The sequence below is a fragment of the Heloderma suspectum genome, chromosome W (genome assembly GCF_057233095.1).
Source record: "Heloderma suspectum isolate Gila_16-S chromosome W, 16-S_ref, whole genome shotgun sequence".
Lineage (NCBI taxonomy): Eukaryota > Metazoa > Chordata > Lepidosauria > Squamata > Helodermatidae > Heloderma > Heloderma suspectum.
In genome coordinates, this window is record NC_139475.1 from 52,815,659 (window position 1) to 52,830,663 (window position 15,005).

General features: G+C 65.4%; 2 protein-coding genes across 2 annotated transcripts in view; one reads left to right on the forward strand and one right to left on the reverse strand.

Moving 5' to 3' along the window:
• The first annotated feature begins 252 nt into the window (after positions 1-252).
• On the forward strand, positions 253-5,616 carry LOC146334020 (proteinase-activated receptor 4-like). The gene is made up of 2 exons (XM_084825394.1): positions 253-538; positions 4,035-5,616. Exons 1-2 carry the CDS (start codon positions 442-444, stop codon positions 5,114-5,116), a joined length of 1,179 nt encoding a protein of 392 aa, XP_084681520.1. The 5' UTR covers positions 253-441; the 3' UTR covers positions 5,117-5,616.
• Positions 5,427-15,005, reverse strand: part of LOC146334021 (C3 and PZP-like alpha-2-macroglobulin domain-containing protein 8) — a 101,150-nt gene continuing 91,571 nt past the window's right edge. Inside the window, 16 exon segments of the mRNA XM_084824899.1 lie at positions 5,427-5,860; positions 5,948-6,201; positions 6,315-6,444; positions 6,574-6,948; positions 7,135-7,245; positions 7,333-7,438; positions 7,858-7,932; positions 8,392-8,643; positions 8,779-9,220; positions 9,321-9,402; positions 9,614-9,790; positions 11,172-11,397; positions 11,505-11,803; positions 12,614-12,665; positions 13,861-13,991; positions 14,193-14,346. Coding sequence (XP_084681025.1) covers positions 5,427-5,860; positions 5,948-6,201; positions 6,315-6,444; positions 6,574-6,948; positions 7,135-7,245; positions 7,333-7,438; positions 7,858-7,932; positions 8,392-8,643; positions 8,779-9,220; positions 9,321-9,402; positions 9,614-9,790; positions 11,172-11,397; positions 11,505-11,803; positions 12,614-12,665; positions 13,861-13,991; positions 14,193-14,346 — 3,300 coding nt within the window.

The window sequence follows — 15,005 nt, forward strand, 5'->3', positions numbered from 1 at the left end:
CCAGCTGCCACTTCCGCGCCGTCTTCAAGGGCAACCCCACGTTACCCTCCAGAGTAAATAAAATACTTCTGAGAAACACACTCCCGAGGGCAGCGGCACGCTCATCTTTGAGCAGAGGCCGAGCTGCTTTGGAGGGGGCACCTCCTCCTGGCCTCCCACCACTTCTTCCGCCCCCATGGGCACCGGGGCATGCTGCCCCAGCGTGGGGAGGGGGAGAACCCCAGGGGCCTCCAGGCTGGAGCCAGTGCCTGGAGGGGGCTGCTCCAGGCTTGGCCCTTGTCCTCTCCCTCCCTCGCTTTGGCACGGAGCTGCGCACTTCCTCCCTGGCATGGCTGGCAGGAAAAAAGCCCCCTCCCTGCAGCTTGGTGTTTCCTGGAGTTAAGAGCCCGAGGCAGGAGGACGCCTCGTCTCCAGCTCTCCCCCTGGCTGCCCTGACACAGAATGGAGCCCCGCGCTGCCGGGCCCGCCGTCCGCCTGGCACTGCTGATGCTGTTGTGCCGCATCCCGGAGCCTCATGCGGCTGCGCTGGACTACGATGGTAAGTGCCCATCGAAGCCCCCATCGAAGCCCCCTGCTCGCCAGGGAGGGTGCCGGGGGCGAGGCGGACGCCCTCCCAGCAGGGCCGTGCTCCGGCTTCAGGGACAAAGCAGCACTTTAAAACAGGAGGTGGCTTGTGGCTGGGGAGCCAAGGATCCCAGCTGGCCACGGGGGGCGCAAGGCCATGCACTTCCGGGGGCGGACCTGGCCCCCCGCGCACAGCAGCCTGGGTGCGGAAGCGGAGTCCGGGGCACTGCAAGCCACCCCCAACCCTCTTCGAGGGCGGCTCCCGGGCCCTGCTGCAGCAGGGCGGGCGGGGCGTCCCCCCAGGAGGGCGTCCCCTGGTGCCGGGGCACTCCAGGGCCTGGAAAGTGGGCGCCCGAGCAGAACCAGACGGGGAACCTTTGGGGGCGGGCAGCACGGGTCAGCTGTGCAGTTTTCCTGCTCCCACAACAGCTCTGGGGAAGCGTCTGGTTGTGCCCCTTTTGCAGGCGGAGAGAAAGGGGGCCGTTCTGAGGGGCACCCCCCAGGCCGACTCCCCCCACGGTGGCCACCGCGGCCAGCCAACAAAAGCAGTGTGGCCCAGGCGCTCACCTGCCACCTCGCCCCAGAGCCTGGCTGTGCACGGAGCAAGTGCGGCTGACCCAAGTCTCTGCGGCATCGAGGCCAGGCAACAGCCGTCTACGTTCCTATTTCGCCTTGACCAGGCATGGGGAAGCATGTCCCTCCCAGCTCTGGGCCCACAACTTCCATCAGCCCCGCAGTGATGGTGCAGGATCATGGGCGCCAAGGGCCAAGCCGTCTGGAGGGCTGCCTACCAACATCGGCAGAGCCCTGCTGGATCAGACCAAGGACCCATCCAGGCTGGCGTGCTGTGGACACAGCGGCCAACCAGCTGCCCACGGGAAGCCCACCAGTGGGAGTCCATCAGCACCCTCCTGCCCATGTTCCCCAGCTCCCTGCTCCTGATGCTGGAGGTAGCAGAACGCCATCAGGCCCAGCAGCCATTGAGAGCCTAATGAATTTGTCCAATCCCCATTTAAAGCCATCCAAATTGGCAGCCGTCGCTACATCCCATGGCAGGGAGTGATAGAATGGTCGTAGGGTTGGGAGGGGCCTGCAAGACATCTAGTCCAGCCTCCTGCTCAATGCAGGACTCCCAGTCAGAGTGTCCCTATAGAATCATAGAATGGCAGGGTTGGGTGGGGCCTATAAAACCATCTAGTCCAACTCCATGCTCAATGCAGGACTCTCAGTCAGAGTGTCCCTCTAGAATCATAGAATGGCAGGGTTGGGAGGGGCCTCTAAGACCATCTATTCCAACTCTGTGCTCAGTGCAGGACTCCCACTCAGAGCGTCCCTACAGAATCATAGAATGGCAGGGTTGGGAGGGGCATGTAAGACCATCTAGTCCAACCCCCTGCTCAATACAGGAATCCAAGTCAGAGCATCCCTGATGGATGGCTGTCCAGCCTCGTCTTGAAGGCCTCCAGTGTGGGAGAGGCCACCACCTCTCTAGGTCATGGGTTCCATTGTCCTATTGCTCTAACAGTCAAGAAGTTTTTCCTGATGTTCAGCCGGAATTTGGCTTCCTGTAACTTGAGCCCATGATTCCTGCATCGAGCAGGGGGTTCGACTAGATGGTCTTACAGGTCCCTTCCAGCACCGCTATTCTATGATCCTATACAGATGCTCTGACTTGGATTCCTGCATCTAGCAGGGGGCTGGACTAGATGGTCTTACAGGACCTTCCAGCCCCGCTATTCTATGATCCTATAGAGATGCTCTGACTTGGATTCCTGCATCGAGCAGGGGGTTGGACTAGATGGTCTTACAGGACCCTTCCAGCACCGCTATTCTATGATCCTATAGAGATGCTCTGACTTGGATTCCTGCATCTAGCAGGGGGCTGGATTAGATGGTCTTACAGGACCTTCCAGCCCCGCTATTCTATGATCCTATAGAGATGCTCTGACATGGATTCCTGCATCTAGCAGGGGGCTGGATTAGATGGTCTTACAGGACCTTCCAGCCCCGCTATTCTATGATCCTATACAGATGCTCTGACTTGGGTTCCTGCATCGAGCAGGGGGTTGGACTGGATGGTCTTACAGGCCCCTTCCAACCCTATTTTCAATCATTCTATAGGGATGCTCTGACTTGGAGTCCTGCGTTGAGCAGGGGGCTGGACTAGATGGTCTTGCAGGCCCCTTCCAACCTTATTTTCGATCATTCCATAGGGATGCTCTGACTTGGAGTCCTGCGTTTAGCAGGGGGCTGGGCTAGATGGTCTTGCAGCCGCCTTCCAACCCTACCTTTTGATGATTCTATAGGGATGCTCTGACTTGGGAGTCCTGCGTTTAGCAGGGGGCTGGACAAGATGGTCTTACAGGCCCCTTCCAACCCTACTAGTCTATGATTGCATGATTCTATGAGTCCACATCCAGCAAACTAATCAAGACACTGTTGCCACAAGTCATGTAAGGGTGCAACCCGATGCATGTTTAGGCAGAGAAATCCCCTACAGCCAGTCCCGTGGGTTCACTCTGCACGGGGTAAAGCAGGCTTTCCTGGGACCGGTCCCGAATCTCCCACCCGTCAGCTTTGTGGGATGGCCCACAGGCTTCTGGCATTTGTGGAGTGGGAGAAGTCTCCCTGTCCCCATTGCCCACGTCAGGATTTTGTGGACTGCTGCCGTGGCTCCCCTCTCTCGCCCTTTCTCCGAGCTCGACAAGCCCCCTTCCCTCATCGGGGAGATGCTCCAGCCCCTGGACCGTTCGTGTCCTTTCCCCCTGCTCTGCGAAACCCCTTTTGAAGTGTGCTGGCCTTTGGCTGATAGCCACAGGGAGGGTTGGCGAGAAAAAAGGCTTGCCTGGGTGGGGCCAGTCTAGTGGCTCACGGGGGCCGCGTCCCGGGTGGGCGGGCCGGGACCCCAGCCTCTCTTGGCGCAAGGCTCTTCCTGCCAGCCACCGGGCCTTCGCAGGGGCATCTCCGCCTTTCAGGGGGGAGGGAACGCAGACTTCAGAGGCCAGGGAACGCCCATCCAGCCCTTGACAGGTTGTCCCAGAGAGGCCGGCCAGGATCTCTCCTCAAGCCTCCCAGAGTGCAGGGCCCGGAGTCATGGGCGCCAGTGACAGGAAGGCGGATTCCAGTGGGACATCAGGAGAAACGTCCTGACTGTTGGAGCAATACAGCAATGGAACCCACGACCTGGGGAAGTGGGGTGCTCTCCCGCATTGGAGGCCTTCAAGACAAGGCTGGACAGCCACCTGCCAGGGATGCTCTGACTTGTAGTCCTGCGTTGAGCAAGGGGTTGGACTAGTGGCCTTACAGGCCCCTTTCAGCCCTGCTATTCCATGATTCTGGGATATTCCATGATTCTGCCTAGCTGGGTTGGGCGCCCTCGTCCCGACAGGTCCTCGCACCAGGGACCTCCCGCTCCCTTCCTGGCCCGCTCACGGCCCCGTGGCCACTAACGGGACGCCTTGCCTCCCTAGACTATGGTGCCAATGGGACGGAGGCCCTGTCGCCCATGCCGCCGAACGGCCTGTGCCCTCGCAGCATCCCAGCGCAGAAGGTGACCGGCGGGGGCAACGTCACCTTCCTGGACATCCCCGAGGCTGCCCGCGCCGCCCTGGGCAGCCCGCTCACCGTGGCCGTCCTGCCGTCTGCCTACCTCCTGGTCTCCCTGGTCGGGCTGCCCGCCAACGCCCTGGCGCTCTGGGTCCTGGCCACGCGGGTGGAGAAGCTGCCCTCCACCGTCTTCCTGACGAACCTGGCCACGGCTGACCTGCTGCTCTGCTTGCTGCTGCCCCTGAAGGCCGCCTACTACTTCCTGGGCAACCACTGGCCCTTTGGTGAGGGCGCGTGCCGCCTCACCACCGCAGCCTTCTACGGCAACATGCACTGCTCCATCCTCCTGCTCGCCTCCATCAGTGTGGACCGCTACCTCGCCGTGGCCCACCCCTTTTTCGCCCGCTCCTGCCGCACCTCGGCCTTCGCCGTGGGCACCTGCGCCGCCGTCTGGGCTGTGGCCACCCTCCTCACGCTGCCCCTGACCCTCTTCCGCCAGTCTTTCCCGCTCGCCGGGACCAACCAGACCCTGTGCCATGACGTGCTGCCACGGGAGGAGGCGGCCACGTACTACTACTACTACTTCCTGGTCCTCGTGGCCGGCGGCTTCCTGGCCCCTCTCCTGGTCATGGCGCTCAGCTCCGGGGCCACTGTCCGGGCCCTGCTGCGCAGTGGAGCCAAGTACGCCACCGCCGTCAAGCTGATGGTGCTCGTGCTGGCCACCGCCACGGTCTTCTACGCCCCCAGCTACATCCTGCTGCTGCTGCACCTCACCGACTCCTGCACCCGGGCCCAGGCCACCCTCTACACGGCCTACATGGCCAGCCTGGCCCTGAGCACGTGCAACAGCTGCGTCGACCCCTTCATCTACTACTACGTCTCCGAGGATTTCCGGGCCAAAGTGGCAGGGAGCCTCTCCAGTCACCGCCAGGGCTCAGCCGGCTCCCAGAAGACCTCGAAGGAGACGCTGCCCTCCCGGAGCTCCCACTCGCAGCCCCTCAGCTGACGGGGGGCTTGCTCTCTAGGGCTGCGCGCTGGGCTAGCGACGTGGCTCGGCATGGGCTGACAAAGCCACTGCCCTGCAGGTCTCCTGCCTTGGAGACGGGCCAAGGCTACAGGGGCACGTCGGAGGAGCGGGCGGAGGGCCCCCTCCTCAGCAAACAGAGGAGGGGCTCCCGCTGGGCAGAGCGGGGCAGCTCCCCAGAAGGCTGCGCACCCCTCTCTGGCCCTCCCCGAGCTGCGTGGCTCTCCAGCTGTTCGGGACTTCCAGCTCCCAGCCAGCTGGGAGTCGTAGTACCCGGTCCAGGCAGGCTGGCTTAGCGGACAGGCGCGTCCTCGTCCCTCGCTTTGCAGCTTCTCCCACTCGGCGTCCAAAGGCAGCTGCCGAAACGCCGCCCATCCACGGTGCTCGGACACCCCTGCTGCCTGGGCCCTCCCCCCCCCTCCAGGAAGGAGCCACGGAGAGGCACGGTTGTCTCGAAATCCGGCTTTAATAAAATATTCTCGTCAGTCTGTGGCTCAAACATCTTCACTGCCCCTGCCAAGGGCTTGCGCTGGACCATGACAGCGCATCCTGGGGGAGTCAGCTGGGCGCGTGGGGGGCTCTGGCGCTGGGACCTCCCCTCGCAGGGGCTCCCCACCTCTTTATGAGGGGGCCACAAGAGCGAGGGGGACGTGGCCCCCTTTGCCCTCCCTCGCGCCCCGAGGCAGCTTCGTGGCGCTCCCCAGGGGGAGGGACTCAGCGGAAGGGCTGCAAGGAAGAGGGCAGCGCCCTGAGCAGCCCGGAAAGGGCTCAGGCAGCGAGAGCTGCTTCAGCCCCGAAGCGAGGGGGGCTTGCCTGGCCGGTGGGGGAGGCAAACAGTGGCCGCGCCTGGCACCGCGGGACCAAGGGAGCAGGGAGCTGCAGGACGGTGCTTGGCTGGGCGGCCCCGACGCAGGAGGGGAGCAGCCAGGAGGCTGCCGTCGGGGCGGCAGGAGCAGAGGGGCGCAGTCCTCGGGCAGCCGTCTTCGCCTGCTTTCGTCGGGCGGCGCAGCGGGACGAGCAGGGCGGGCTCCGCGTGGGCTGCCTCCGTGGGATCGAGGGGAGGGTTTCTGGGGGCCGGGGAGGAAGAGGGAAGAGACCCGTCAACTGGGAGGGGAGGCCGCCCCCTAGCAGGACCATGCACGCCACGCCACGCCGCTCACCAGTCACTCCCCGTGGTCACAGCAGCCCCCTGGGCCTGCTGTTCTCCCGCGCCGCGGCGCCGCTTGCTGTCCCCAGCTCCGGCCCGGCGCCGTCGGGGTCCGCCTCGTACTCGTAGTAGTAGAAGTCCGGCTGGAGGGCGGGGGCCTTGCCTGGGTGGGGCGGGAGAGAGGTGGGCAAGGGCAGCTGCCGCCCGCCGCCCCTGGGCTGGGCCGCCCCCTAGCAGGACCATGCCGGGCCGCTCGGGCAATGAGCCCCCCAAGGCAGCCAAGCAAGTGTGCCTGGGGAGCGGAGGGGCCGCCTCACCTGCCCCCCCGGCAGGCTGCCCAGGGGCCTCTCTCTCCCAGAGGGCTCTTGGCTGCGGAGAGGGAGCGGGGTCCCGGCCGGAAGGGAGCTGGGCAAGGGGGTTTGCCGCCCTCCCTGCGCACCAGCCCGGGGCTCACCCGACGCACAATGTGCCCTGGGGACCTGCTCGAGGCGGGTGCCGTTCCTGCAGGCCGCCCCCTCCATCTGGCAGCCATTCGGGTAGACGAGGCCGTCCGAGCCGCAGACCGGCTCCCTGTCGTCGCCGCACTCCCGGGTGCACAAGCACTGCTCGAAGTAGCCGTCCTCCAGGCAGCCCGGGGGGCTGTTGCAGGAGCCGGGCTGGAGGAGCCCTGCGGGGACAGCGGGGATGCCCCTGGGTGCGGGCCTGGCGCTCCTGCCCGGGGCCTCAGGCCCGGGGAGAGTCCTCCCCGAGCGGTCTCCCCCCAGGCGCCCGGCCTGCAGGCCCAGCCAGCCCCGGCCAACCGTCGAGCATGCCGGGCGCTGCAGCCTAGCTGCCGGCTGGCCCCCGGACTCACCCGCCCCGTGGCCAGCTGCGCTCTCCACCTCGTTGCACAGGGGTCCGTCGCAGAGCTCCCGCACTAGGGGGCCGCTCTCGCTCACGTTGTAGAACCGGGCGGCTTCCAGCGCTGTGGAGCGGGATGGAGGGAGGGTCAGAGGCGGCGCGGCGGGGCGCTTGCCAGGCCCAAGGGAGGGCGGCTGGGGCGCGGACCCACCTGGCTTGTAGTAGTCGTACACCCTGATGGGCAAGGGGGCCATCTTCCCCACGATGTGCTCCCGCAAGGCCACGAAGGCGACGCAGGTCATGCACTGGCTCGGGATCTGCCCGCGCAAGGGACGCGGCGGGGCTGTGAGCTGGGCGGGCCGCTCCACGCCAGCCGCGCCACGCTCAGCGCCCAGCCTCTTGGGCCGCAGGGAGCGCTCCTCCTCAGGAGCCCGGCCAGGTCAGGCGGGGCGGCGACCCTTTCGGCCTCCCGCACAGCCGGGGTGGTCAGAGGGGTGTCTTCCTGGCCTGCGGATCAAGGGGCTGCTCGGGCCGGAAAACGTGGCCGCTCCCTGACCCACCAAGCCCGAGTCGTAGCCACACGGGGCCAGCCGAAGCCTGGCTAGCACCTGGCCTCGACCCCTGGCCAAAGCCCCTGGAAGCCCCCCTCTTCCTGGGGTCAGGGAGCGCCCACCCAGCTGGCCTTGGCCTCGGGAGGGCAGGGACCCCGCCAGCCGCTGCGGCCCCGAGGCCTCACCTCGTCAAAATAGAAGAGGACTTTCCGGCCATCCACTTCGTATCTCTTCAGGCCGGTGTGCTTGTTCGTGAGCAGCTGGAAGGGAAGGAAAGGCCTCGGCTCGGCATCCCCTCACTGTCACCACATCCGCGCAAGCCTCTTTCGCGCCCGGGGAAGCACCCGTGTGGCTTCAGTCGGGGGGCAGATTTTTGTCTCGGGGCTTCGGCCGCTTTGTGGTGCAGATTTGGACGTGGCTTCGCCCATCCTTCCCAGGCGGCTTTGAGTTTGGGCAAGCCCCTCGGAACGGGGAAGGCTTCGGAAGAAACAAACGCCCGGCCAGCCAGGCGGAGGACCCGGCAGCCGCGGGGAGGGGAGCGCAAAGCCTGGCGGAGGGGCGGGCAGCTCCCGCTTCCGCTTTGGCGGCTCGGGCACCGCTTTCCGGAGCTTCCACTCGGGCGCAGCTTCCTGCTGTGGCAAAGCGGGCCGCGAGCCAAGGCCTCCCCGGACCTCACCTGCCGTTTGGGCTGCCCGGTCCAGAGAGGCGCGGGGCCTTACCTGCTCCAGGTTCTCCACGTTCGCTCGGAAGCCCGAGAACAGAGGCACCTCCAGGACGGCCATGTTGGAGGAGCCCGAGTGGAGCCACCTGGCCGGGGCCACAACCGGGGCCAAGGAGAGAACGGGAGAACGGATGAGCGACCGGCCCGGAGCCAGTCCGGGGGTTTGGGCCCTGCCTGTGTGCCTTCGGTCCTGCCCACCGCTGGAAAGCGGCCCCAGGGAGCACCCCCAAAACAGGATGTGGCCTGTGGGCTAGACAAGGTCCAACACCCCTGCTTTAAGTGCACAGATTTTCCGTTTCTTTCTTGGCCGTAGCCTTTGCTGTCTCTTTGGTCACGGCCCGTCAGGCTAGAAAACGGCGGAGACCCCTCAAACAGCGCAGCCCACCCCAGGCCCCTCGAACAGCACTGAGCTCTGCAAGGCAAGAATGGGACACGCCGCGGGGGGAACGGGGAGCGGAAATGCGACTCCCTCGCAGTGCTTTCCTCCTGTCCCCAAAGCAGCCGCCACCTCCGGATCCTGAGCACAGCCACATTGTTCAGGGCGATGGCTAGAGGAGGCCTGCACCGCAGGGAGGCCTCGCTGTCCCTGCCTCTGCCTGTGTCCCCGGGCGGAGCCTTCCAGAGCGCAGCCCAGCAGACCTGTGGCCGTGGGCCCGGCCCTGTCAGATACCTGGATGTCCTTATACAAGATCCTGCCCACGGCGGGGAACGAGCCGCCCTCCTCCTGGTGCCGCAGGATCCAGGCTTGCGCGGCAGACAGCTCCTTGGGGTCGACAAAGATGAAGCCCCGGGACTGGGCGAAGGATCGGAGCACAAAGGCGGTGAGCCTGGAAGCACAGGACGGGCTGGAGGCGGGGGCTTCTGCTGCCGCCGGCCTGGGTGGCCCCCGCCGAGGCCCCGCCGCCACCCTCCCGGCCCGGGACCTACCACATGCTCCCGGAAGAATCCCGCTCCCCAAAGGCACTGTAGGAGCCGTCCTGCCTCTTGTAGGTCAGCTGGCGCTGGTACCCTGGGGAGAGGCCACAAGAGAGTGGTGGAAGCAGGGGGCAAGCCACGCCCCCCCCCACGTCGGGAGGGCGGAGCAGTGGCCGCCCAGGGCTTCCTCGTGGGAGCGCCCCATCCCCCTGCACGACGCCCGGGTTGAGCCGCGCCAGCGTGCAGCGCCCCGAGCGGCTGCCAGAGGGGCGAGGGAGACACGAAATGGACGTGGCAACGGATACCTTGCAGCAGGTAGTCCGTGGCCTCGCTCTCCAGCTCCGGGCGGAGCTGCTGCGTCCGCTGCAGGTACTTGAGGACAAAGATGTTGGGGGCAAAGTGGACCATGTTCTGCTCGCCGCAGCCGAAGGGCAGCTGCAAGAGCTTGTCCAGGTTGTGCAGGGTGGGGCCCATCACATCCCCTGGCAGGCGAGAGAAGAGCTCAGCGGCCGCCTAGAGCCCCCCATTCGCTGGCCACCCTATTCTAGGATTCTACAGCCCAGCAGCCCAGCGGCCCCCCAGCTGTGCCGCACGGAGGCCGGAGACCCCGCCGGGTGGGCGTGCATGGGGATCCGGCGAGCGGAGCCCAACCCCGAGAGCACTGAAACGTTCCGGGAAAGAAGGCCTGGGCCTCGTTGGCCCCCCCAACTCCGGCCCTGCCTGACCTCCCACTCGGGCCAGCAAAGGGGCCCCAGACCGGTGCGCTGCTGTGCAGACAGGAGGGCGGCCCGGATTTGGCCTGGAGCAGCCCTCCTGGGGGGACAGGCGGCAACATCCGGGGCGGTCTGGCCGAGAGAAAAAGTGAGCGCGGGGAGACACGAGAGAGGCATGCGCACCTACGTGCAAGTGGAGGAAGCGGGGAGGGAGGCAACTCTCACCCAGAACCCGGGGAGCCCATGGGGCAGCTTCGGAACCGATTGAAGGAAGCCCTCCTTCGCACGGCTCGGAGCTGTGGAACTCACCGCCGCAGGGTGTCGTGTTTGAAAGGGAGCTAGGCAAGGTCCCAAAGCAGGAGAAGGCTATCGAGGGGCTACCGGTCCTGATGGCTCCGCGCTCCCTCCGGTGCCAGAGGCAGCATGGGAGGGGGCCGTGGTGCATGTGTCCTGCATGAGGCTTTCCCGGGGGGGGTTCTGGCCAGCCGCTGCCGGAACACAATGCCCGGCTCAGGGGGTGCACAGCTTCAGGGCTCTCCTCGGGTTCACAAGCCTTTGGGAAGGGGATCAGACACAGCTGCGGCCGCGAGCCACGCCAGCTGAACGGGAGCCGAGGCAGCGTGGAAGCGGCCTGCGAGGCCAGGTGGGCGCCCCGAGGTCGGAATCCGCCCGGCAATTCTGCCGCCGCCGCCGCTCTCACCCTGGGCGGCTTAAAGTGAAGCTTCCAAGGCCAGGAGAAGGGCTACCTGGGGAACCCAGCAGGCATCGAGGGCTGTCGGGGGCGGGGCCCTGCCTCTGGGCTTCCTACTGAGGCATCCAGCTGTCCCCTGCTGGAAACAGGGGGCTGGGCCTTCTCCTTTGGCTCGTCTTGCTCTTTATTCAAAATATCTACGCGCTGCCCTTCCTGCTCTAATCAGTGGGCTGCAGGCCGACCTCACTGTGCTGAGAGGGGACCCACTGAGCAGGGGGCTGGACTGGATGGCCTTGCAGGCCCCTTCCAGCCCTACTGTCTGATGGGACAAGCAAGCTGCGACTGGCTTCAGCCCCGCTCATCGCAAGACGCCTAGTCTTCAGGCACGGCTATGCCTGGACCCAGCCCACGGATCTATCAGAACAGGCCCCGAGCCCCGGCCGGCCCCCGCGCCAGTACCGATGACGGAGGCCACGGCCCTCTCCGAGCCGGGGACCACGTTGCGCGGGAGCCCCAGGGTGAAGGCCTCACTGTGGTTCTCCTCCACCGCCTCCTTCTGCCAGATCTCGAACTCGCCGGCAGAGCCCCAGCCGGTGGAGAAGCCGACGTACGCCACCGCCGGCGGCCGGGGGGCCGCCCAGCTGATGATGACCGACGCGTTGAGGGCCGAGGGGCCGTGGCCCACCTGTGCGGGGGAAAAACGGGTCTGGTCCAGGCGAGGCCTCCCCGCCCTGGCAACCCACGTCCCTCTCCGAATGGGGCGTCCGCTCAGGACACCCCCACCACGCCCACCTGGACGCCGCCGCCGGCCCAGCTGATCCAGAACCTGCGGAACTCGTCCCCCGAGAGGATGCCGGCGGTCTCGGCGCTGGCCACCGGCGTGCCCATCCTGCTGGCCGAGATCCACGTCCGAGCGTTCTGGTGCCCGCCGATGACCACCTCGGTCATCTCCGCCATGTCATGGGGGGCGGAGGACAAGGCCACGTGGGCGCTGTGGTGGGCCTTGATGGTGACGTCCAGGTGCATCGCGCGGGCCAGCGCCTTAACGTACTGGTACTCGAATTTATTCGGCGTGGAAATGTGGATTTTCTCTAGTCACAAGCAAACACAGAGACCCCGTGGTCGGGGTTTGCCCACAGCACTCCTGGCCCAAAGGCACATCTCCGGGGCCTCCCCCCGTGCACCCCCTCCCCAAAGCAGCAGCCACGGCGCCCGAGCTACACACGCTCAGATACCGCCCACCCTCACCCCTCCAGAGGAGAGCCCAATGTGAGCCACGCTTACATGCCACGACCGGGACGCGCACCTTTAGGACCACACCTGCCCGGAGAAGGAGGGGAAGCCGCTGTCCCCGGATCACCTCAAGCAAGTGGCCCCAGTCCTCCTCGCTGGTGCAGCTCTCCATTGCTGGAGTCTCCAACGTGGCAGCCGTGGGCAGCCGTGCCACGCCCTGGCAGGCTTCCTCCCCCCCCGCCCATTTTCATTTCATTTTTTAAGATCTCAAAACGGAGCAAAACTGGGAGGCTGGGGGCCTCCGAAGCCATGTTGCTTTCCCAGAATGCCCGTGGCCCCTCCACAGCATTCTCAGCCACGTGACTTGAACGTGGGTTCAAGGGAGCGGCTCCGTGCTGGGCAAGCCACTTCCCTTCCAGCCTTCTGGTTTGTGACCGGCCACACCCACCAGGGCGGCCATTTTGTGAAGGCGCCCACGACCCTCAACGTTCCAAGCGCGCCCATCGACCCGGAGGGTCCTCCTCTCGCAGGAGACCACCTCGCCAGGCGCGGAAGAGCCTCAACCCGCGCGCAAGCGGGCGCACCCACTCACGCCTGTGCGCGCGCACTCGCTGGAAGGACAGAGACAGAGGGGGCGAGGCTGCCACTGGAGCGCTCTGTCCTCTTACCGTTGGGGCAGAAGAAGACGCTGTATGTGTACTGCCTGGTCAGGCCCTCCGGCTGCAGAAAAGCAGAAACCCGCACAAAAACAAACGTTGGGAGAAACGGCTGTCGCGGCCATCGCCCGCCCCCCGCCGGAACGTCACGCCTGCGGCAGGTATGTAAGAAAACACGCCTTGCTTTGAAAGCCTTTTGCAAAGCACAGCTGACGAGCAGCGTTGGCAACCCCATCATCGAAACGAGACACTGCTCCCGTTCACAGATGTGGCTGGGCGCCTGAGAGAGTGCCAACCCCATTTCGGGAGCGTGCCTGGGTAGGGGCACCGCCCTGGAAAAGGCCCCGCTCCCCCCTGAGCTCTGGATCTGGAGAGAGGCCTCAGGAGATGCTCTGCGGTCCCAGGCCGATCCATACGCACGAGGCCGCGGGAGGGCCTTCTCATTGGTGGCCCCCCGCTCGTCGGATGCTCTCCCCGGAGAGGCCCGCCTAATGGCGACAGGGTCAGGGAAGGCCGCCCTCGGCTGCCAAGCACTGGACCCATGCAGGTTCACGTGAGGATGGGGGCGTCTTTCTAGGTCGCTTCGCTGGGTCTTGCGCATCGCATTGTTTCTCGCCGTTTGAAATTGTTTCAGCTTTTGGTATGCTCGAAACATGCTATGCTGCTGTCCGCTTTCACACGCTTCGTATGCTCTAGGACACCCTGACTCTCGTTTCCAGAACGCTGTCCGGCCACTGATCATTTTTGCCGTGGTTTGTATTATTATTGGCAGGGATGGGTAGGAGCTCCATCTCCAGATGTTCTGGGCGTCAACCCCCACAAGCCCCTGTCGGCGTGGCCAGTGGCCAGGAATGCTGGGAGAGGAAGCCCAAAGCACCTGGAGAGAACTCCCCCCCGTCCCGGCCAGGGGCGCCCCCCCGCTTCCCAAAAAGGCGAAGTCGCATTCCTCTCCCACCGCATTTTCTCCTCCTGCACGGAACCCGAGGCGGCTCACGCGGCCCTCCTCCTCTCCATGCCATCCTCGCAACAACCCCGTCAGGGAGGTCTGGCTGAGAGTCTGGCCCAAAGTCCCCCGGTGAGCTCCGTGGCCAAGTGGGGGCCCGGGCCCCCCGAGCCCCAGCCCGACACTGTGACCGCTACACCACACTGCCTCTCGACGGCATCCATCCAGAGAACCAGCCACCCCTGCCAGCTGGGGGGGAGCGGGACTCGCGGTTTGGGGTGGGGGCGCGCTCCCCCTGGACAGGGTGCCCGTGTACCTCAATCAGGACGCCCCGGCAGACATAGTCGACACCGAGGGGAGCCCGCCCATCAGCGGGGCCCTCCTCGGCAGGCTTGCCGCTCTTCGCGTCTTGACAGCAGCCGCTCCCGCTGTAGGCAAAGGCTTTTGCTGTGGAGGAGACACGAGGGGCAGGCGTTCAGGGGCGCCCCCCGGCTTGGGGAAGAGTCACCGCGCCTGGGAGGGGCGGCAGTCTTTCCCTCGGCCAGCAGCTTCCTGCTGAATCCAGCCTGCCTGGGGCCCGGACCGCCCTGCCGAGCTTTCCGGGCGGCCCCCGTCCCAGCTCCGCCCTCCCCGGGGCAGCCGGGCTACCTGCGATGCTGCTCTGCCCCAGTTCGCCGAAGGAGAGGACGACGGACGTGGGCACGGCCGTGCCAGGGGCCACGCACTTCTTCCGGGTCAGGTGGCGCCTGCCAGGGTGCCCCACGAAGCCGATGCCTTTGGGCACGGAGACCTTCACGTGGACCTGCGGGGCGGGCAGGGGGAGCGGCGCGGGTCAGGGCGGCAGGGGACAGCCAGTCCGCCCGGTCGCTACCCGGGGCCGGATCGGGCGGCGGGGAGCAAGGAGGGGGCCTCGTGAGCAGTGGCCCCCGCTGCCGGGAGGCCCTCCCCAGGGAAGAGCTGCGGCGCCAGGAGGCGCCGCTCTTGCGATGCGGAGATGCGGATATAGAGGCAGCCTTCTCCGGGCAGATCACGAAGCGCGGACGGAGCACGGCACAAGGGGAGGAGTGCAATGCAGTGCAGCCATTGCGCGGAATGAGACGCAGCCGCACAGGGACCAATGTCGGCTGAGGTGATGCAGAGGTAGATAGATGATAGACAGAGAGAGAGAGACGGAGAGAGACAGACAGACAGACAGACAGACAGACAGACAATAGAGAGAGAGAGAGAGATGATAGACAGAGAGAGAGAGATAGACGGAGAGAGAGATAGAGAGACAGAGATAGATAGAGATAGAGATAGACAGACAGACAATAGAGATAGATAGATAGATGATAGATAGATAGATAGATAGATAGATAGATAGATAGATAGATAGATAGATGATAGGTAGGTAGGTAGGTAGGTAGGTAGGTAGGAAGGTAGATAGATAGATAGATAGATAGATAGATAGATAGATAGATA

Excerpts from the sequence above, each read along its gene's own strand:
- LOC146334020 (XM_084825394.1), top strand. The coding sequence starts at position 442 with ATGGAGCCCCGCGCTGCCGGGCCCGCCGTCCGCCTGGCACTGCTGATG. Across the intron at positions 539-4,034 it reads GGCTGCGCTGGACTACGATG|ACTATGGTGCCAATGGGACG; the intron begins GTAAGTGCCCAT and ends TTGCCTCCCTAG.